This window comes from Oreochromis niloticus, linkage group LG7 (genome assembly GCF_001858045.2).
Source record: "Oreochromis niloticus isolate F11D_XX linkage group LG7, O_niloticus_UMD_NMBU, whole genome shotgun sequence".
NCBI classification, from domain to species: Eukaryota; Metazoa; Chordata; class Actinopteri; order Cichliformes; family Cichlidae; genus Oreochromis; species Oreochromis niloticus.
Window position 1 is genome coordinate 39,953,813 of NC_031972.2, and position 22,576 is coordinate 39,976,388.

Below are 22,576 nucleotides of genomic sequence, written 5' to 3' on the forward strand. Positions count from 1 at the left end.
AGGGAAGGTTCAGGGTCACCTGATCCACCTCTAACTATTAGCTTTGTCAAAAAGGAAATCCTTAGCTGCCTTGGAGTATACCTGTTAGCCGACTGGCATAGTGGCATTGATGATTAGTGGCTTTGAGTAACGCCTGCCGAGTCCGAGCCCAGGCGCAACGGCAATGCGGGAGATGGTGCCGGACTGAGGGAACGGTGAGGTCAGCCTCTTCCTCAGGAAATAGGGGTGGCTGATACCCTAGGGAGACTTCTAAAGGGGACAAGCCAGTTGCAGAAGATATGAGGGTGTTGTGTGCATACTCTATCCAAGGTAGATGAGAGGACCATGTCGCTGGGTTGTAAGTGGTTAGGCAGTGGAGGGTAGACTCCAACTCCTGGTTGAGCCTCTCTGTCTGGCCGCTGGACTGCGGATGGTATCCAGAACTGAGACTGACCTTGGCTCCCAGAGCAGTGCAGAAGGTCTTCCAGACATGGGAGGTGAACTGTGGTCCCCGTTCCGAAACAATCTCCGAAGGGATGCTGTGAAGCCTGAAGACATGGTTAACCAGGAGCTTAGTATTCTGAAGGGCTGAAGGGAGTTTGTCCAGGGCGACGAAGTGAGCAGCCTTTGAAAACCTGTTGACTATGGACAAAATGACAGTTCCCAGAAGAGAAAGGTAAACCAGTGACAAAATCTATGGCTATGTGAGACCAGGGGCAATGGGGAATAGTTAAAGGTTGAAAAAATCCTGCCGTTTGTTGAGTTCTGTTCTTACTCCTAGCACAGATGGTACAAGTAGCCACATGCTATATTTTGTCCAATTTTCTCCCCCATTCCTTTTTCGGCTTAGACATTGTCATACTGCACATATAATGTAGTAACTGAAATAACACTAAAAGAAATAACAAAGGGCATCCCTTTCCAGGGTCTCCCACCAGAAGTACCATTTTAATAATGAAATGGTCCTACCTATGCTGGGATGACAGGCAAACCTAGCAGTGTTGATCCAGTTGATTGCTGTGGAACGGGCTGAGGAGGCGGTCAGGCCATCCAGTGCCAGGATCAGGTTCATCCTGGAGGGCCTGGCGAATTGTCTTCTCCACGTCCCAGGAAATTAAACCCATCCTGCAGGTGGCGGGTAAGATGGTCTCCCCTTGTCAGTGATCGGTGTCGCTGGCGAATTGGCGGGACAGAACATCCGGCTTGATATTCAGAGAACCTTGACGGTATGAGATGGAAAAAGTTAAAACCTACCTACAAAAACACAGTGACCATCAAACCTGGTAGGCATTTAGTTGTTTTGTGGTCCTTAGCTAAGTGATATTCCTATGGTCTGTCCATATAAGAAAAGGCTGCTCGGCTCCCTCTAGTAGCTGACGCCACTCCTCAAGTACCAACTTAATTGCAAATAATTTACAGTTGCCTACATCATAATTTTGTTCTGTCAGCATGAGACGACGTGAGAAGAAGGCACAGGGTTGCAGCTTTGAATGTGGCTGGGAGAGTACCGCTCCTACGCCTGTGTCTACCTCTACTGCACCCGTTCTCATTCATCACGATCCCATGAAGTCATTTGTAGTAGAAGTAGACCAATGTCCTAGAAACATTTTCAATGTTTTCTCGGACTCGCAGATTTTTTACTGTTGCTTCATCTGGAACTACAGCCAGGTAGCCGCACCGCTCACTCACCTCAAGTCCACCAAGATCCCCCTTCTACAGATCCCCTTCGGTTGAGTTAAAACATCTATTCACCGAATCCGAGAAAACATTGAAGATGTTTCCCGGATGTTGGTGTGGGCCATTCCCTCACGGCTAGAACCTTAGCTAGGTCTGTCTTCACCTGGCCTCCTGCTAGAATGTAGCCAAGAAGTGACTGAGGGTGAACGAAACTCACATATTTCTACTTTGACACATAACCGGCATTGAAGCATGGACTGGACGTGAATGGACCATGACTTAGGTAGAATCTTAAAAGTAGAGAGAGTGTGTCTGTCTCCCAAATCCAACCTGGGAGCTGGTTCTACAAAAGAGGGGCCTGAAAGCTGAAGGCTCTACCTCCCACTCTACAATAAATACTCTAGGAACCACAAGTAATGCTGCAGTACGAGAGCAAAGTACTCTGTTATGGTGATACAGTACTACAGGGAGTGCAGAATTATTAGGCAAATGAGTATTTTGTCCACATCATCCTCTTCATGCATGTTGTCTTACTCCAAGCTGTATAGGCTCGAAAGCCTACTACCAATTAAGCATATTAGGTGATGTGCATCTCTGTAATGAGAAGGGGTGTGGTCTAATGACATCAACACCCTATATCAGGTGTGCATAATTATTAGGCAACTTCATTTCCTTTGGCAAAATGGGTCAAAAGAAGGACTTGACAGGCTCAGAAAAGTCAAAAATAGTGAGATATCTTGCAGAGGGATGCAGCAGTCTTAAAATTGCAAAGCTTCTGAAGCGTGATCATCGAACAATCAAGCGTTTCATTCAAAATAGTCAACAGGGTCGCAAGAAGCGTGTGGAAAAACCAAGGCGCAAAATAACTGCCCATGAACTGAGAAAAGTCAAGCGTGCAGCTGCCGAGATGCCACTTGCCACCAGTTTGGCCATATTTCAGAGCTGCAACATCACTGGAGTGCCCAAAAGCACAAGGTGTGCAATACTCAGAGACATGGCCAAGGTAAGAAAGGCTGAAAGACGACCACCACTGAACAAGACACACAAGCTGAAACGTCAAGACTGGGCCAAGAAATATCTCAAGACTGATTTTTCTAAGGTTTTATGGACTGATGAAATGAGAGTGAGTCTTGATGGGCCAGATGGATGGGCCCGTGGCTGGATTGGTAAAGGGCAGAGAGCTCCAGTCCGACTCAGACGCCAGCAAGGTGGAGGTGGAGTACTGGTTTGGGCTGGTATCATCAAAGATGAGCTTGTGGGGCCTTTTCGGGTTGAGGATGGAGTCAAGCTCAACTCCCAGTCCTACTGCCAGTTTCTGGAAGACACCTTCTTCAAGCAGTGGTACAGGAAGAAGTCTGCATCCTTCAAGAAAAACATGATTTTCATGCAGGACAATGCTCCATCACACGCGTCCAAGTACTCCACAGCGTGGCTGGCAAGAAAGGGTATAAAAGAAGAAAAACTAATGACATGGCCTCCTTGTTCACCTGATCTGAACCCCATTGAGAACCTGTGGTCCATCATCAAATGTGAGATTAACAAGGAGGGAAAACAGTACACCTCTCTGAACAGTGTCTGGGAGGCTGTGGTTGCTGCTGCACGCAATGTTGATGGTGAACAGATCAAAACACTGACAGAATCCATGGATGGCAGGCTTTTGAGTGTCCTTGCAAAGAAAGGTGGCTATATTGGTCGCTGATTTGTTTTTGTTTTGTTTTTGAATGTCAGAAATGTATATTTGTCAATGTGGAGATGTTATATTGGTTTCACTGGTAAAAATAAATAATTGAAATGGGTATATATATGTTTTTTGTTAAGTTGCCTAATAATTATGCACAGTAATAGTCACCTGCACACACAGATATCCCCCTAAAATAGCTAAAACTAAAAACAAACTAAAAACTACTTCCAAAAACATTCAGCTTTGATATTAATGAGTTTTTTGGGTTCATTGAGAACATGGTTGTTGTTCAATAATAAAATTGTTCCTCAAAAATACAACTTGCCTAATAATTCTGCACTCCCTGTATAAGGTCATTAAGATAAGATGGGGTCTGCTTGTTCAAGACTTTGTATATAAGGCGAAGAACTTTGAATTCCATTCAAAATTTAACAAGGAGCCAATAAAGAGCTGCCAGTATAGGAGAAATATGCTCTGTCTTTCTAGTCCCTGTCAGTACTCTCAGGTACTCTCAAGGCTTTTCAGGGAGTTTTTAGGGCATCCTGATAATAACGAATTACAGTACAGTGGTCCCTTGTTTATCGCGGGAGTTACGTTCCAAAAATAACCCATGATAGGTGAAATCCGCAAAGTAGCCAACTTTATTTTTTACAATTATTATAGATGTTTTAAAGCTGTAAAACCCCACACTACACACTTTATACACTTTTCTCAGACAGGCATGAATATTTTAACACTTTTCTCTCTTGTTTAAACACCCTCAAAGTTCAAACTTTCGTAGAAAAATAAGTCCAGTATCATAGAATGAAACCAAAGGCACCCACGATGCCTTTGATGGTGCAAAACATTTCGTCGACATTTTTGGGTTTGTTGGGGAGAAAACTTACATACATACAGTACAGCACTTCAGAGTCACACTGCTAGCGATCGAAGATTTATGTAAACTTGAAAAGCTGAATTCTGTACTGTACAGGAGACACGGCACGAGACTGATTTACAATGGTCTATAGCCAATCAGGACGCAGAACACAATGCGCTGTACAAAAAAAACCAAACAAAGCATGCAAAATTGCACAAAAAAAATCCGCGAAACAGCGAGGCCGGGGAAGGTGAACCGCGATATAGCGAGGGGCTACTGTAGTCCAGCCTAGAAATAATGAAAACACAAACTAGTTTTTCAGGATCACTCGGAGACAGGATGTTTCTAATGTTAGAGATATTGTGCATGGAAGAAATGCACAAGGGAAGAAAGTCCTACATATTTATTTAATGTGCACACTGAAGGACGTATCCTAATCACAAACGACTCCAAGAAATCTCACAGTGTTACTGTAGGCCAAGGTAATGCCATCCTGGGTGAGACTGCTCACTCAAAGCTGCAGAGAAACACAACAGAAAGAAAGAAGTCAGAGAAGGAACTTGAGTGAAAGACCAGAAATGATGGGCTTATATTAGGGAACAAACAAGGGAAAGAGTAAGAAAATATCGTGCTGAAAAGAAACAACAAATTCAGCTTGAACAACCTTTAACCCTAAAGCCCGGTGTCAAAAATATAACCGCAAATAAATGAGGAACAGACAAAGTAAGACATGCAATCCTAAAAGCCCAGAAGGTAAAGGCTGCAATCCTGAAATCTAATGTTGAGAGTGTGAGAACCCAAAAAAGTTTGAAAGATTAAGGACCAATTAAAACACCTGCGGAAGAAAAAGCTTTGAAAGCTCTAGCAAAAAAATTTATCCAAGGGTCTTGAATGGTTTGAATGAAAAGCGTGCAGCTTGTATAGTAAATTTTATTCAAAAGTCTGGAAATAATGTAAGAAAAAAAAGTAAAGCAAAAGTTTATACACACACACACACACACACACACATATATATATATATATCTATATATATACACATACATATATCTATATCTATCTATCTATCTATATATATGTATATATGTATGTGTATGTATATATGCAATGATCATCTCCCCACCTCTCTCCAGAGACAAAGGTGGGTATCCTCAGTGTGAGTGTGGAAAATCAGCATGTATAAGTAACGCAGGTACACACGCACGCACGCAATCACTCACACACACACACACACACACACACACACACACTATATATATATATATATATATATATTCACCCCACCTGTCCTTCGGCACATACTGGTGTGTTGTTTCACATTTAGGCTACTAACCAACAGCAGTCAAAAGACAGAAGGGCACAGGGGCACCCAATCAGGCGCTTATGGGTGCTACTGACTCCACACCCTCTACCTCCAGTAGTGCACACTACACTAGGTTTCCTTCACACTAACACCAAGTGAGAGGAGAAAACAAGAAAGGAAGGGAAAGAATCTCTTTTTATTTCCCATCTTTTCAGTTAGATCCCAGCGTATGTGGATTAGACTGACAAATAAATAACCAAACAAACAGGGCAGCTGTTAACAGAAATCAGTGGAAGCAGTTACAATGTCTGTTTATGGCCAGAATCACTTTACTTGGAATGGTACTCTGAGAGATCTGCATGGCAGCTATACAGGCTTCTGCACAGGTAGGTAAGACTAAGTGTATTTGTGTACATGTGTATCAGTCACATGTATTTTCATTTGAAATTAAGAATACCTTTTTAAAAAAGCCATAGACAATAAAGTTATGAGGAATAGCTTTTATTTGTCAATGAACTTCATGCAAACTGCAGTAAAGAGAAAGACTGAACTTCTGTTACTCCTCTGAGGTTGAAATCAAAACTTGTGGGGTCCATACCATTTATTGGATGTTCTTGTGTCGTTTCTTGTGTCCTTCTGGTGACTCTCTGGGGCTCTTTAAAATGCAGTAAAATTAATCTAGGATTAAATGAAACTTTCTCATGCATATGCAAACATACGGATTGCATGTCTATGCTTACTCTCCTGATGAGAATAGGGACAGGGAGTGGGGGCGGGGGTGGAGTTGACTTGGCAGCCTGTGTAAGGTTGGCATGAGTGCCTGTATGCTTGTACACATCAAGGCCAAGCAGAATTCTGACTTGGCATTACTTGCAAGAGCGTTCAGTTGCAGTTGACAAATTTAATTGTGGTGTACCCTACAGCTTGGAATTCATTACACATTCTTTTATGCATAAAATAGTTTAACTTTTTTCCACAGACAAATCTCAGTTTCCTTACTTATAAACATTTGAACCAGACCACCAGTGCATAGATGTGACTTCTGCTGTGATTGGGTACTCAATAAATAAATAATTTAAATATAATATTTACCATTACAATCACTTATACTGAAAGAAGTAGTCATACTAACAAACTGCAGCTGTGAGTGTCAAAATGCAAAGAATGCCAGTTATGAAAAGCAGCTTTTGCTTCTGTATTCATGGAAAGGTTGCTTGAAAAGATCTAGTGCCTCCAGTGCTAGTCAGACTGGAGTGCTATCTCTGCTATGTGGCTGTTATGTGCTGAATGTTACTGTGCATGCTGTGTCAACTCTCCACAGTAATAAGATGTCAGATCAGAGGCATAACAGAGAGGAGCAAAGTAGCATCCAGTGGGATAATGACACATAAGTGATTTGAGTATGTTATAGGGTAGTCAAGGAAACTGTCACTCTTATTTACGGTTTAATGTTTTGGTAAGGATCTCATACTGTTTACTTGATAACAGTCTGATTTTACTGTTTGATATTGTTTTTAATGAGCTCAGATCTCTGTGTACATTATAAGTTATCTAGAATCATAAGAATTATGTCAGTGACTCGTACACTTCTTTCTAGTTAGCAGTTAGCGAACGCAGTTCACCAGATTTTAGAAACCAACAGTGTCACTGACAGTCTTGTAAAACTACAACTGAAGATGAATCCACTCAACACACATCATTAATTCTTATAGATGGAGAACATGAGTCAATAAACATGAGGATATGTTAACTTACAATATAACGGGCTTTGAGGCAACTGTTGTTGTGGTTTAGTGCTATAGAAATAAAGTTGAATTTAACTGAATGAGTCCCTTCAACTGAGGGGAGGCCTTGCAATAGTTTTTGTTTGTTTTCTGTCATGGATCACTGGTAGACTTAACAGAAGATGGATATGCTTAGGGCTGAACAACTACTAACTTATACGGCAATTTGAACTACAATAGCTCATCTGTTGAACTGGACCACATGGATTAGCCTTCGCTCGCTACATGTGTTGGTGAGCTTTGGCCACCAATGATCTTATCACTGGTTTGACACTTTTCCTTCCTTGGACTTCTTTTGATGGATATTATACCACCACTGTAGTTCTGGAGATGCTCTGATCCAATCATCTAGTCATCACAAGTTAGCCTTGTCAAAATCACTGAAATCCTTAAGCTTGTCTATTTTTCCTGCTTCTAACACGTCAACTTTGAGGACAAATTGTTCACTTGCTCCCTAATCTATCCCACCCACTCAAAGTTGCTGAAATTTTATGCCTGTATATGTATGTATATATTTCCCACTCATCCTGCAAACGGTCTTTGTTGGTCCTTTAAAGACCTGAGGTCCTCTACCAGATGCCTGGGAGCTGAGAGCATAGTATCTTTGTCGTTCCTAGGACAGAGATCCCGGATGTCGTTCCTGAGATCTGCTGGAGTTTGGGGGTCACTGCTCTGAGTGCTTTGATTGCCACAGAAACATTGTCTTCACCCTCTACATCTTCTCGAGCTCCTCTCTCAGCTCCTCTCTCAGCCCCCCTCTTTAAAAAAACTCTTTCACTTGGTACAACTACACCTAACAGTATGGCTGTCTTCATTTTACCATGAAATTTTGAGATACTGTCCAGTAATGGACAGTCAGACTAGAAAAGTGCTACGTAATGCAGATACACTGAAGGAGAATATTGTTCTTGAATAACATTTCATTTACTATAATGTGAAATGAGGCTGTGTAAATGCATATCTGTCCCTTTACTTCTCCCTGGCTCTGTCTGTCAGTCTGGATCATCTAGCCCGTGTGGATAAGGGTGGTGATTTATAGGTACCTTCAATCGGAAAGGGCCTCCTTTGCTTCAAGTTTCCATTGCAGTGTGATTTACATCTGGGGGGGTGGGGGTGGGGGGTGGCATGGGTTTGAAAACTGGCATGCTTCAGATGCCGTGGGACTGTGGAACTGTTGAATCATGAGTAAATAAATAAGTCTGACAGTCCACTATCAGCCCCTAGAGGCTGAAGGGCTCATTTCAAACAGTCAGAGTCACTGGTCACAAAAAACAAACTAATGTTATTGTTATTATTCATTTTTAATTATTCACTTTTAACAAAACAGCTTTTTGTGTGTGTGTGTGTGTGCGAATATGTGTGTATGTGTGTGTGGTGGTGGTGGGGGGATAATTAATACACTATTATCTTTTTCAATGCCATGTGCCAATAATGTGCCAATACAGTGCACAGCAGCTACCTGAACTGTACTCCCAGAGAGGCTGATTATCTTGTTCTGAAAAACTGAAAAGAAAGACACACATCAGAAGTACTTGACTTCCTGGTGTAACTCCAAAATGCATTATCAACATCTTACAGCAGGTAAATTGAAAGCTAGAGAGAAAATGGCATCTCACTAGTTCAGAAGATCTTCATTTAACCTGTGAAAATTGTTGCTATAGTTGTTACTCCATAAAAAAAAGCCCTCTGTAAAGCTAGAACATCTTATGATTCATCACTAATTGAAGAAAAGAACAACCGCTCTAGGTTTCTCTTCAGCACTGTAGTCAGTCTGACAAAAATTCAGCACTCTGTTAAGTGAAGAATTCGTGCAACCTTAACTAGTAAAGACTTCATTAATTTCTTAACATTTTAACCATTATAGAAATGTTGATGGAGTTTCGGTCAGTTCGGTCCTGTGCACTGTTGGATCCCGGGGCCCCTGTTCAGGCCCAGGGTTTCTGGGGTGGTGCCTGCTGGTGCTGTCTGGGTCCCGCCTGGCTGGGCCTCGTGGTGTGGGTCCTAATGCCCCCCCCCGGCTTCTGCCCCTCTTAGGGGCTGGGGATGCTTTACCTAGCCTGGGGTGCTAATTAGGGATGGGACTTGTGGGGTGTGTCAGGTGACCTAGGCACTGTGCGACTCAGATCTATGTGTCATGGTGGGATCTGGCCCTTTTTGGGGTTGAGGAGGGGATGGATTGGGATGATCATGATTGCTTCTGCCAGACAGACTGTCCCACCTCCCTCCAGTTGCTTGCTTTCGCCTCGCCAATTTGACTGGACCAGTTAGCAGACATATCGGTGGGACTGGTAGTCCTGTGCCTCACCAACGTGGTTGTGCTGGCTGGTGTCATTTTCCTTTGGGTCTGTTCGCTGTCCCTCTGTGCTGTAGGCCCCTCTTTCTGAATGCCCATGCTACGTGGATGGTCCCAGGATGTGCTGGCTGGCCTCGGTGGGGGCCTGGTGGAGACTTTCCTGCTTGTTTCTGGCAGAGCACACATGTATTCAGGGCTTCTTGGTCTTGGTCTTTTGATTGGAGTAAAGATATCTTTACAGTATAACTCACCACAATGCTTGTTTTTGTCTCTGTGTCATTGTGGTACATTTTGCTACTGAAGGGATGGTGATAATGTGGAAGATCATAGGCAAAACTTAACAAATGGAGGGAACAAAATGATACATCAGTATATCAGTTCACTGATGTCTCAACCTGGCATGTTTGGACCCAAAATGCAGAATTGAAGCCAAACTTAATGAACAAACTAACCTTTATTCATGTGAAGTTGGGAACCAAATGTCCAACAAGCAGAAATCAAACGTCCATAAATCCAAAAAAGAGAAAACACATGGCGGTGCGGAGACCTCTGGCAGAGACGAAGCAGAACCAGCAGGCGAGGAGACCTTTGGCGGAGACAAGGCAGAACGAGCACGCGTGGAAACCTGTGGCAAAGATGAGGCACGGCCAGCAGGAGTGGAAAGCTCTGGCAGCTGCTGCTGGGGCATGGGAACCTGGGAGTGGACGCGTTCAGCTCCCTGACTTCATGCAGATCTGTAATATTATCGATTAAGCCTTACTAATTTTGGTCCTGAAGCCAGTCATTTCATCAAGTTTGGGGTGCCGACACCTTTTGTTGGTACTTGAACTGCTAGCGCTAACAGCACCCATGTTTTGTGTTTAGATAGTACTGTAAGGTTGAAGTGCTTCAGTGGTATGCAAACTCCATTTTGCACAGTTTGCACAAAACCACGCTTTTATCAAGGTTTCCGTCGAGCAGTCTTTTGCAATGAAATTCGCCTCCGATCAACGCGCTTTCTTGTGATTCTTCCATTTTTGAAGCTGTGTGCATCAATGTAATCGGTATACCAGGAAATCATGCATTGACAAAAGTTCCCCATTGCTTGGAATGCGATTAAATGTGTTAATTTTTTTTTTAATGCATTTTTTTTCAAATAAATTAATCACAATTAACGTGTTAAATTCCCAACCCTAATAATGATATTACTGAATCAGTTTGTCACCTGTCATTTAATAGTGCTTTTATTCAGTTGGAAGTATGTAACTTTACTATGACATTTTATTAAGTGGGCAAATAGTGTTTCTTGTTTCTGACCTGTGTGTTATCAGTAATTTATACACTGATTACAATGAGAAAATGAAATAGACTACATGCTCATGAGTGTTTTGTTACATTTTGCTGAACAGGTTTTAGCTAGCTATTACAGTCTATTATCTTGCAGCAGTAAACACATTTGTTTTTCTATAAGTTTTAATTGAAAACTAAACTAGTAAATAAAAAATTAAATGGAATGTTTCTAAATACCATCAAACAGGCTTACTGAGAGAAAATGAAAAAAACCACCACTGGTTTAACAACAGCAGTAGTGAGTTGTGAGCGTCTACGTGTGCTGCTCTGCTCAAATGAGTTATACATGGAAAGCCAAGACGTGCATATCAGTGTACCAGCCTGCTGTCTGAAGGCATCAGTGAAACTAGACAGCTGGAGCAACACTCAGGGTTCTCCCCTCATTATTGTGGAAATGTGCGTGGGTGTGCAACATATGGCTGTGTCAAGCCAAGGGAATCCTGTCTGGGAGAGCAGTATGTCTTTGATTTCACCTGTGGATTAGGAGTTCCTGATGGGAATGTTATGGCATTTTTCAGTTGTTGATGTGATTTTTTTTTTATTGCCTATGTGTGTGTGTGTGTTTGTGAAATAGATAGAGTGAGAGAGAGAGAGAGAGAGAGAGAGCAAGCCAGTGAGAGGCAGTAACAGAGAGACAGAATGACACAAGCTGAAGGGCACAGTGGTTGAGAATGTTCATCCTTAATCCCAACTTTCAACCAGCCAGCTCAAAGGCAGCTCTCCAGCCCATATGAACTTTAAAGCATGTTGACTCTTCTCATGAAGTCATAATACACATATGTTTGCACACACACAGACACACACTGACAAGATAAGAAAGTAGTGACTGAAACAGAGTGATACATAATATATAGATTCCTTCAGGGTAGACGAGGACAACAGAATGAAACCAATGAAAGCACAGGTGTGGATTTTGGGTGGGACATAGGAGCCCACAACAACTCTGACCTGTGAAGTAGTTATGGGCTGTGCTACCTAATTGGTCAGTCAGGCGTTTATTCTGGTCAGCGGCTCTTTCTCCACAGTTCTTGGTATCTTCAAATCTAGTGCTGCACCAATGGTACTGCAGCCTGCTCCTCCTGGAAACTGAGGTGGTTGCCTAGAAAACATCCAAATAGATATTTGAATGTTACAATGTTTACAACCCGCCATTCTTTATAAGCTGTAAATTTTTATTTTTCAGAAGAGCTGTCAAAAACCACATTGTGCTTAAAATGCTCTGTATCTATGGGTCTCCCTTACTGGCCACCTTTCTGATTTAATTGTGTGTGTAGTATTACTTTTTTGTAAGTAGAACAAATCTAAAGGTGAATAAATTATTATATGGATCAACAGATGAGTACTTTCATCCTGGAAGTTATTAAGACTGAGTCAGATAAGCAGCAGTGAATACACTGTAGTGTTTTTTCTGGGTTAGAGTACGGTGGTACTGAATATAGTCTGTGCCCTGCAGCTGCCCCGCTGGTCTTGTCAAAGCCTTTTTATAGTGGCAGTCTTCTCAGCACCACAGCACAAATGTTTTCTGGAGCTCTTTATCCTAGAGGGGTAGGATTACACATGCAAAGTCACGTGTGCGCACTTAAACACAATAACGCACACATATAATGACTTTTCTATAAAAACACTTTTCTTGTATTTTATGGTAGGAGGGATGTGTTTTTTGTTATGTTTTTGCATGTGTTTTATGATCGTGTAAAACAGACTTAGCAGAAATGACACAGACTCTCAGGAAGACATCAACTTTACTAATACACATGACACACACACCAGCATGCGTGCCCCCTCCCTGGCCCTGGTGAGTGTCACTCTGCTGTGTTTAGACACAGTATCGTTACAGCCTGTGCAGAGAGAAAAGCACACTGATGCTATAAGTGTGTCTGTGTGCGTTTGTTTGAAGTACTGCTTGCATGTTGCTGAGGAGACACTTCGGCTCTCAGACTGTCCAAGTCATAACTGATGATCCCGTTTCATTTTGTCGTTTGTCTGTGTAAAAGTTTGCTCACCTTTCTGTCACTCTTTTGATTCGTTCATCTGTTGACTGGAACAGGACGAGGTCGACCAAGTATGACGGCCACCTTAAGCTCCTCCAGCGGCTTAGAGGTCCTCCTTTCCACTCTGCAGGTATGTGCTCCTGTATGTGATGTGTTGGTTCAAAACACTGAAATAACAAATCAAAAGAGTTACTTAACTTCCATATCAGCTTTAATGTATGCTGAGCCCCTAATAGTCTGCTAGGGATATAAAAAAAAGGAGAAAAAAACCCCAAAAAGTAAAATATGTTTTGGGTTGCCTCAGCTGATTTACTGAGAGGAATATCTGAGGTTTGTGTGTATTAAAACACGCATTTTTTTTCCTTTGCGTGTGGTATATTTTGCAGGCTTGCATTAGGTTATTGCTGCATCAAACATGTATCAAATGTACATCAAGCTTGATCCACATTCATATGCTGTATCATGTTCACATTATTTGGTTTGTGGTTGACACTGGATCCTTAGAAAGTTGAGTGACATAAAAAAAAATGTCAATAATATTGGACATAAACTTTGGTCCTGCATTAAACTAGGATCTTTAAATAAAAGACATGTAACTGCAACACACTCACATGGAGCAGTGATGAAAACCTGTCTATCTATCTATCTATCTATCTATCTATCTATCTATCTATCTATCTATCTATCTACGTGCTTGTTAAGGCATTGGTGAAAGGGAACGATGGTACATATGATACAAAACATCCCTAGGGGGCTACAGTTGGAAACTTGGGTGGTGGAGGGGTGGAGAGATTGAAACAGCAGGTGGCATTATATGGAACTACTGGCTCAACATCATTCTTTAAAAAAATGGGGAACTAACCTCACATTTATAATGACAACACATTCTGACTACTGAGCCTGGGCTAATCCATCTTTTTGCAGACTGCAGATGAACCCTGAGTTGCTGAATCATACTTAATAATACAATTCAAAGTAAAATTTTTAGTGACTGTTCTTTACTAAGTGATCCTCTGAGGGAACCTCAAAAGTCATGAAAGGTGGTCATACAGGATATCTCCTCTACAGAGAAAGTTTCTTTCAGCACTCCCCTATTAGCACAAAACAAACGAGGAAAGAAATATATTGGCTTTGCATTGAGCATATTTATGCAGCTCTTAGCTGTTTTTTGTTACTGCTAAAGGATACAAAGACAGACAATCATTACATCATTTATTTAACATGTGAAAAATGAAGCACACTCCATGATTCAAAAGCTTGTAGAACAACCTTCAGTAGCATTAACCAGAAGCTATCATTTTCTGTAGGACTTTATCAGTCTCAGTGATCACTGAGGAGGAATTTTGTTCCATTCTTCTTTACAGTGTTGCTTCGTTCATTCAGGCTTGCGAGCAGTCATTTATATGCAGCTCTCTGAAGGTCTCAACACAGCATTTCAGCCAATTTCAGACAAAGTTTAGCTGTCTGACCAATGGCCTCTCATTTGACTCTAGAATATTTTGGTACACAGAGGAGTTCATGTTAGACTCGGTGACTGCTCCGTTCTCGGGTCCTGTGGCTGTAAATCAGGCTTAAATCATCCCCCCTCCACCACCGTGCTGACAGTTGGTATGAGGTGTTTGTCCTGATAGACCGTATTTGGTTTTCTCCAAACGTGGTGTTGTCCATTAACACCAAGCATCTCCAGTTTGGTTTGTCCAAAGGCATTGGCCTTCATACCTCAATTTGATTTTACTTTACAAATAAATTTAGAAGTCCATTTCACCACAAAGCACTTTTAAAAACAACAACCGGGCTGACCAAAGTGACCAAATTGTTATTGTTTTTATCATTATTATATTATTATTATTGTATACAGTTTATAAAACATCATAAGCCACAAAATACACAGGATTACACAAAAAAATTACAAAGCATGTCAGGAAAACAAAATGATAAAAGTAAAGACGTAGGCTTTATCCTTTTAATTTAAATATATTGCATTATTCTCACTCATCTTAACTTAAATGATCTTATCTTTCTTTCTTTCTTTCTTTCTTTCTTTCTTTCTTTCTTTTTTAAAAAATTGAGGTAATTTCTCATCGCAGGCTAACAGCACACTTACTTGTCCTCTTTCTTGTAGGGGAAATGAAATCGAGCTCTCCTCTTTTTTTTTTATCAGCTGAAGCCTTTCTTTGTTATTTACTTAATTTTAAATCGATCGTGGCTCAAGAGTTGGGAGTTCGCCTTGTAATCGGAAGGTTGCAGGTTCGAGCCCCGGCTCGGACAGTCTCGGTCGTTGTGTCCTTGGGCAAGACACTTCACCCGTTGCCTACTGGTGGTGGTCAGAGGGCCCGGTGGCGCCAGTGTCCGGCAGCCTCGCCTCTGTCAGTGCGCCCCAGGGTGGCTGTGGCTACAATGTAGCTTGCCATCACCAGTGTGTGAATGTGTGCGTGAATGGGTGGATGACTGGATGTGTAAAGCGCTTTGGGGTCCTTAGGGACTAGAAAGTGCTATATAAATACAGGCCATTTACCATTTAAACAGTCATCACTCTCATGGAAACACTTAGAATGTTGTCCATTTTCTGGCTTCCTCTTTTTTTAGCTTTCTCTTCTCAGACTTTCTCCTTCTGTTTTGCCTTAGCGACCCACACTTCTCTCTTACATCGTCACCTCTAGATGAACCTGTTTCTTTGTATAGACAAATGGGGAGCGGTGGCTTTATGCGGATTATAGGCAGTATGTATGATTTGGAATGACTGTGATTTATTAATATACACACAGCAGAATAATGTCATAAATCTAACATGATTTTAATTGCAAACTCTTTTTTTGTAAGAAATTTCATGCATTTATCAGTAAACGAGGCCCATTGTTCCAGAAGTCTTGTAGTTTGTTCAGGTTTCAGCTTTGCAAACCTAAGGCGTGCCTCTATGTTCCCTTCCGAAACCCTTCCTAACCTCCTTGTTCAGGGTTAACATTTGTCATTGCCTTTGGGAAAATTAGCAGCTGTCTTAAACGTTTTCCAGTTGTGAATAATAATAGCATTGTGGACTTAAAGTTGTTTGCAAATGACCTCATAAAAGTTCCCAGATTATTGGGAATATTTATATTTTTTGTTACTGTCCATTGAAGCAGCTCCTGCAGAATCAAACCTGTAGACATGATTGTTCAATTTTGTGTTAGGGAAGTTTCTAAAACCTGTCAGATGAGCATCACAGTCTCAGGAACAGACATATTTAATTACTGTCACAGAATTTCCTCCCTTCTGAAAATGTGAAACTTCAGAAGGGTAGAAATATTTCATGGGTAGACAGTCTGAGATACTGGGTCATTCAGTTCTCTTCATCAGAGTAATGGATCATCTTTGCTGTGCGTGCCCTTTTTTCACTGAGAGGTGCTGGGTTTGAGTTACAAAAAAGTAAAGACTGTGCAAAAACAAAGCTCCCTCACCAAACATATAGCCTTTTGTTTTACAGCTTTCAGGCTGTCACCCACTTCAGATTGGAACATGTGGTTGCAGTGAAAAGTGGCAAGTTGCTTCAACTGGTTAAGTTGACATAACCTGTCTATCCTATTTAAGATGTTATTACCTTTGTGTAGCAATCTTTGCTCTACACAAGCCTGTACTATTTTACTACTTTTCATCCTAAATATCTAGAACTAAAAACCAATGCAATTTGAGAAAATTCCAGTCGCGTGGTGTGTAAAAAAACACACATTTACATATTTATCGACTACTACACAAGAAAAATCTCGAGTCTTTCTTGTATAGCCCAGTCTGTTCCACTGGAATACCAAATGAGATCAGTGGGATCGCTGGAAAATAGATGAGCAGAAGCAGCGAGGCAAGATCAGACTCAAGATTATGAATTTTACAGAATAATGTGGAGGATTAAACATGAGATAGCCTCCCACAAGACCTCAAAATATTTTTACCTCAAATGTGACCATGACCTAAGGTTGTTCCAATGGTTCCTAGTCCCTAGGGGAAGATCCTGTTGCGGAAACAAGACTATAGTTTCTATTTGAACAGGCAGATTGCTGGCCATCTAAACAGCCTGTCTGGATGCAACACATTAAGTTATTTATATCTGGCATCAGATATTCATCAGAGGCCTCATTTGGACATTGGAGAAGGTTTCTTCATACAACGCACATTTTAACGAGGGAGATGTTTGGCCACCTTAAAAGATTTCTGTTGAATTGGCAGAATTTAATCAGCCAGATTAGGTAGTTGATAAGACCAGCAGACCTCTGCTCAGTGGGATCGTTTTGAATATTTGGGATGAGAATCTCTGAGAAAATCCATCTGCATGTACATGTGGAGTACATGTGACATAAGAAACATGTATATAAACTAAGATACTAACGTCCATTAGTTTGGAAATATTGGACACATTTTATGTATATAAGGCCACGAGTCAGCCACGATACGCTCCAGCTCCCCCGCAACCCTGATAAGGATAAGGGGAAGAGAAATGTGTGTATAAAAGTTTTTTTTAATATGGTGTCATCCACTGGAACAGTTTGTGCTCCATTCCATGAAAGGAGCTGAATTTAACAGGAAGTAGGAAAAAATGGAAAGGCCTAAAAATATTCCCAGTGCAATTAATATGAAGACATTTCACAGCCAGGATTTCAACAGGCTACAGAAACGTTTCTTCACAGTAACACGTCAGGGACAGCGCCACTTTCTGCCCTGTCTGCATATAAAGTCCTTAAGCAAGCTATGATCACACTGTGTTCCAGGACGTGTCAATGCAGGATGCAGGATTTCCATGAAACACATCTACTACACTCACCGTGTTCCATCTGATCATAATCAGCTGACTGCGCTTAACTTTGGGATTGCAGGCCTTAGTCCTGACAGTTGATGACATGAAGATAATTATAAGTAGATTCACAAAACATGAGAATTTGCAAAACAAATCGCAGTCATTCTGCTTTCACATGAACACAAGCAAGAAAAATCAGCTTTGTTGAGTGATGAAATCATTCAACAAAACCAAACACAAAGCCAAGAATAACAATATGTAGCGACAGTCACTAAAAAAAGTGCAAAAACCACAACCATTAGTAGCAGCTGGTTTGTTTGGATTGTATATGGATTCCACATTCTGATTTAGATACTGTGTATCATGCTTCTCTGAGGTTCATCACTAACCGTAAATTTCAGACACACCGCTGTGAGTTAGACTCTCAGGTGGGATGGCCTGCTTTGGCCAGTCGGAGGAACTCTCATTTATACAGTTTTATATATAAGGCAATACTCGGATTGCTGCCTTTCTATATGTGTTCCCTGCTTGCAATGAAACATGTTGGTCGTTATTCTCTTCGTCCGCTTGTTGCTTTCTGTTCCATTTGCCCGAACTGAACTTGGCAAAAGAGCTTTTGTCCATTTAGCAGCCTTTGCTTGGAACGAGCTGCAGAACAACTGGAAAATGACTGAATTCATTTCATTAAGTGCTTTTAAATCTAAACTAAGAATCCTTGTGACCAATTCCATAACATGCTGAACTGAATTTTGGAATTTTTATTTGATTTTTATTGAATTTTATCTTTATTGAATTCATTAATTTTTTTTATTTTTCATTTATTTTTGCATGTCTGTTGTTGCTGCCTGTGTTTAATTGAGTAATTTTTGTAACTGTGAGACACTTGCTGCTGCCTATCTTAGCCGGGTCTCCCTTGAAAAAGAGGTTTTTAATCTCAATGGGATCTTCCTGGTTAAATAAAAAAAAAAGTAGGTTAGATGCATTCTAACTTTTTTATTCTTTTATTTTGTGGGTTTAAATGTATTATATTCTTTGTGTGTGTGTGTGTGTGTTGTCTCTGCAGAATGTCGGGGATGTGGAGAGCACCTTAAATATCCTCAGTGTCTTGGATGAACTTCTGTCAGCTGGTAAGATCATCTTCTCACCACTTGTCAATTCGGTTTCCATCCTTACATAAAAAAAGTTGTTGTGCTATGTAAAATGCCAATAAACACATGAAGCCTTTAAAGGCACAGTCTGTTTTTCTTATTAAATATACTAAAACCCCCCAAACTAAGTTACTAAGAACTCATAACTGTACTTAAATTTATGTGTAAATACGACTTCCAACAAACAGATGCAATCTGTTCGCCTTGAGGCGACTTTTGTTGTGATTTGGCGCTACATAAATAAAATTGAATTGAATTGAATCTTTTGAACTTAGAATTCATCCGTTCCCTTTTTTCCTCCATAAAGGTGATATTTGACGACCTCCCCTGTACTCTTAAGATGAGTTTTGACTCCTCATTATATATATCAATAAAAACATGAATTGATGATTGTTAATAAAGTTTCCAAGTTTTTCCAAGGGTAGCTGCATAGTCAGAAACCTATAAGCAGGTCTGAAATATGACAGAAACCCCTCAGTTCAGAAAAGTTCTTCAATCATTATTCCTAATAGGCTTTCAAGGGGTAAAGAGTTGAAAATATATAGGAGCCGGCAACGGTTTGTTGAAGTCCCCGTGCTGCCCCATCATCATGAATAAAATGGCCGAGATGAACGTCACTGTTCCGACTAATTGCGTTTTATGTATGAGGCTAGAGACCAGCTACAAATATAGCATACCGACGGGCAAAGGAGAGGACAACTCGTAGGCATTTCTGCTGGAGAGGCAAATTTTAATATGTGTCTGCACCTTTATACATAAACAACAATGACAGCTGGTTAAAAGCTAAATAACTCACTTCAATATGGCTTTTATTGGACAGAAATGGGGCTACTTTTCACAAAGTTTTAGATGAGTAAAAAAAAAAACACGGACAACTAACATATTGACAGCTGAGGTAAATAGTGGAGTCGCAACCCACACTCACAGTAACAGTCTATACAGATAAATATCAGCCACAGTTGTTTGTCATACAGCGGCCACCGTAGCTAGGTCTTAGACTTTAATTGGGAGGTGGAAGAAAACAGAGCTCATTTGACTTCAGTTTGCATCTAGGGCTGGGTTTAGCACGTGCCAAATTAATGGATGACAGTAACCCCATTTTCAGTAATGCAGTAATGCGTTACTGTACTAAATTCTGTAAATACATTAAAGTTACTATTATGTTGTTACTTGCGTTACTTGTTTTTTCAGATATATGCACCAGGAAGGATAAAAAGAAAAAAAAGAAAAAAAAAGATTTTTTTTTGCACACTTTTTCTTTTTTGTAAAAAAAATATGGAATGGTTTATAGCTTTTGAGAAGAGGCGATATGGACATTAATTTTATTTTTATTGCATGAAAGGACATAAGTGCAATGGTTAAATCCAAACAACATCCAAGACAGAAACAACTGCAGTATACTGCTAACAGAACTGTAGCTCTTAGACAGATTGCTAAGAAGCTAATCAACAACCCAGTGATGTCAAAGCTGAGTGTATTCAGACCCCAGCCCAGCAGCTAGAGGCTGAACTTCAGCAGGTAACAAAGGCAATGATATGTCTATATATAGACATATAATAAGATCAAATGTGGAAACTGATTACAGTTGAGTACATAGATGGAAACTAAACTAAACTAAAATAGGGGAGTCACAAAAAAGGTAAATAAATAAAAGAAGAAAAAAATGAGATTTTATTATCAGATAAGTAAGATTTTTCAGAAATAGAAGGTGAGGGCACTTGGAAGATATCTGTGGCTGTCACACCCCTCGTATTCTGAGGATGACTAAGGTTTAAGTCTTCATTTGGAGCAGTAATGTCCTTTGCAATAAATAGAAGTACTTGGTGAATGCCCATTTGAATGTGGCTAGTAGCATCCTTTATATTTTTTTAAATAGTCAGTGAGAGTAAAGAAAGACACTATTTATATTTCAGTCCCTTTACAATTTACTAATATGCTGGAAAGAGGAGAGCTGGAAACTGAAGTTGAGAACACAGAGACATACAGCGCTCGCTGGTGTATGTGAAATTGTTCCCAACACCAAGTTTCAGCTTTGTTTCTGTGCAATTTCTCCCTCAGCCAAACACTAACCTCTGCACTCTGTTCAGGTACAGATCGGCGCATCCACTATATGATCAAGAAAGGTGGTAGTGAGGCTCTGCTGACTGCACTGGTCAAATATGGCCACACTTTCAGTCCCAACTACACTATACTCATACCACTCCTGCACCTGCTAGCTAAAGTTGGACACAAAGGTGGGAATGAACAAAACAACATGTATTGTGATAACTCTCAGACTGACTCTTAAAGTTTAGGAAAGGTGAGATGATCAACAAAAATAGCACAGTGGTTTCTGATTCACTGATAGCTATGTTTGTGGTTCAGTACAAATAAAAGCTTCCATAGAGATATATCTGTGCTTATTTGTCTGACCAACACTTTAAATCAATACTGTTGCAATATTAAAAAGCAAAAGGTCTATAATGAAAATACAAAGCAAACTGCTAATACATTTAGGTAGCACTTAGGTATTATTAGCAAGTGCTTAATTCATCATTTACATGTCATTGCTAGTCCTTAATATGTCATTTAGAAATGCAGATATGTTTAGCCATCTGCTACTGTTACACCATGTCAAGCCATCACTGCTTGGTGTAACTATGTAGAGCTATTACTGCTACTACATCACCGCTAGTAATAATCACAATTACACTCGTAGTAATATTCCAAAGATGGAAAAAATTCATATAACTTTAATATTTGAATGCTACTATTTTAAGTACTCTTTCATTGGGGTTGCTGTTATTTTTGGATATTTTGACTTCTTGCATTCTTAAAATTTTCATAACTTACTTTCACAATACTTACTGTCACCATGTGTATTCATTGAAATGTATATATATATGTAGACCGTCGTATTGGTATGAAAGCAGAAGAGGCTGGTGCAGTGCTGCTGACTCTGAATCTGCTGAAACACAATGGCCAGCATGCCAGGAGAACTGCTGCCTGCCTCTGGGTGATCCAAGTCTTCTGTTCATCAGGTACACAATATAGTTGTTTTTGTCACCAGCTTGGAGTTAAATTCATATCCTGGGGGCTTACCCTAAAAATAATCATGGCTGCTATTTCTCTAAATTCTAATCCTAACATTACCTTTATCCTAAACCCTACCTTACACATTGTCAGCCAGAGTACTTTATTATTGAATTCTTCATTAACAAGAAAAGCCTCCACCTTAAATGTTAAGAGGAGAGTATTTCAGAAGCTTTACCTGTTTCTGCATTTAAACTTATATGTTGATAATCTTGGTAACAGAGCTAAAGTCAGTTGTGTTCTCTTTACAGTTTCTACAGCAAACCTCATAGGAGAAAACCACGGACTGGATGTCATCTACCGCCTCATTCCTCAATACACAACCAAGCATCTGCATGCTATTAAGTAAGTATCCTGAGGGATTTCTGCATTTTCCACTGATCAGTTTTACCATATAGCTACAGTCAGGGCCACAGGTTTTTGAACAATTTTTCATCCAGAATCCAATAATTTTTTTGACACAATTTTTTGTAATTACAAAATTAATCTACAGTACCGCAGTGGACTCTAAATTAAACAATCAAGGTGTGATTTAAGTGCAGACTTTCAGCATTTATTCAAGTGGTTTATAGAAATAGTTGATGAATTATAGCTAGCTGTTTGTAATACCAGTTTTGGAAGCTAGGGATCGGAGTGCCAGGACCTCTCAATCCACTAACACTGAAGCCCTATGTCCACTCCTGCAGATGGTAGGCTCACAGGCG

General features: G+C 40.5%; 1 protein-coding gene and 1 long non-coding RNA gene across 2 annotated transcripts in view; one reads left to right on the forward strand and one right to left on the reverse strand.

The window, feature by feature from the left end:
* Window positions 1-897: 897 nt before the first annotated feature.
* The window catches only part of LOC112847532 (uncharacterized), a 37,655-nt gene continuing 15,976 nt past the window's right edge, over window positions 898-22,576 (reverse strand). Inside the window, exons 2-4 of the long non-coding RNA XR_003221108.1 lie at window positions 12,906-13,060; window positions 11,851-12,001; window positions 898-1,198 (exon numbers count right to left, since the gene is read on the reverse strand). This is a non-coding gene — a long non-coding RNA (uncharacterized LOC112847532). The remainder of the gene's footprint in view (window positions 1,199-11,850; window positions 12,002-12,905; window positions 13,061-22,576) is intronic.
* Window positions 5,632-22,576, forward strand: part of agbl1 (AGBL carboxypeptidase 1) — a 68,104-nt gene continuing 51,159 nt past the window's right edge. The window contains 6 exon segments of the mRNA XM_013273773.3: window positions 5,632-5,882; window positions 12,950-13,023; window positions 18,716-18,779; window positions 20,888-21,034; window positions 21,689-21,820; window positions 22,124-22,217. Of these exon segments, the coding sequence (XP_013129227.2) occupies window positions 5,801-5,882; window positions 12,950-13,023; window positions 18,716-18,779; window positions 20,888-21,034; window positions 21,689-21,820; window positions 22,124-22,217 (593 nt within the window). The 5' untranslated portion in view covers window positions 5,632-5,800.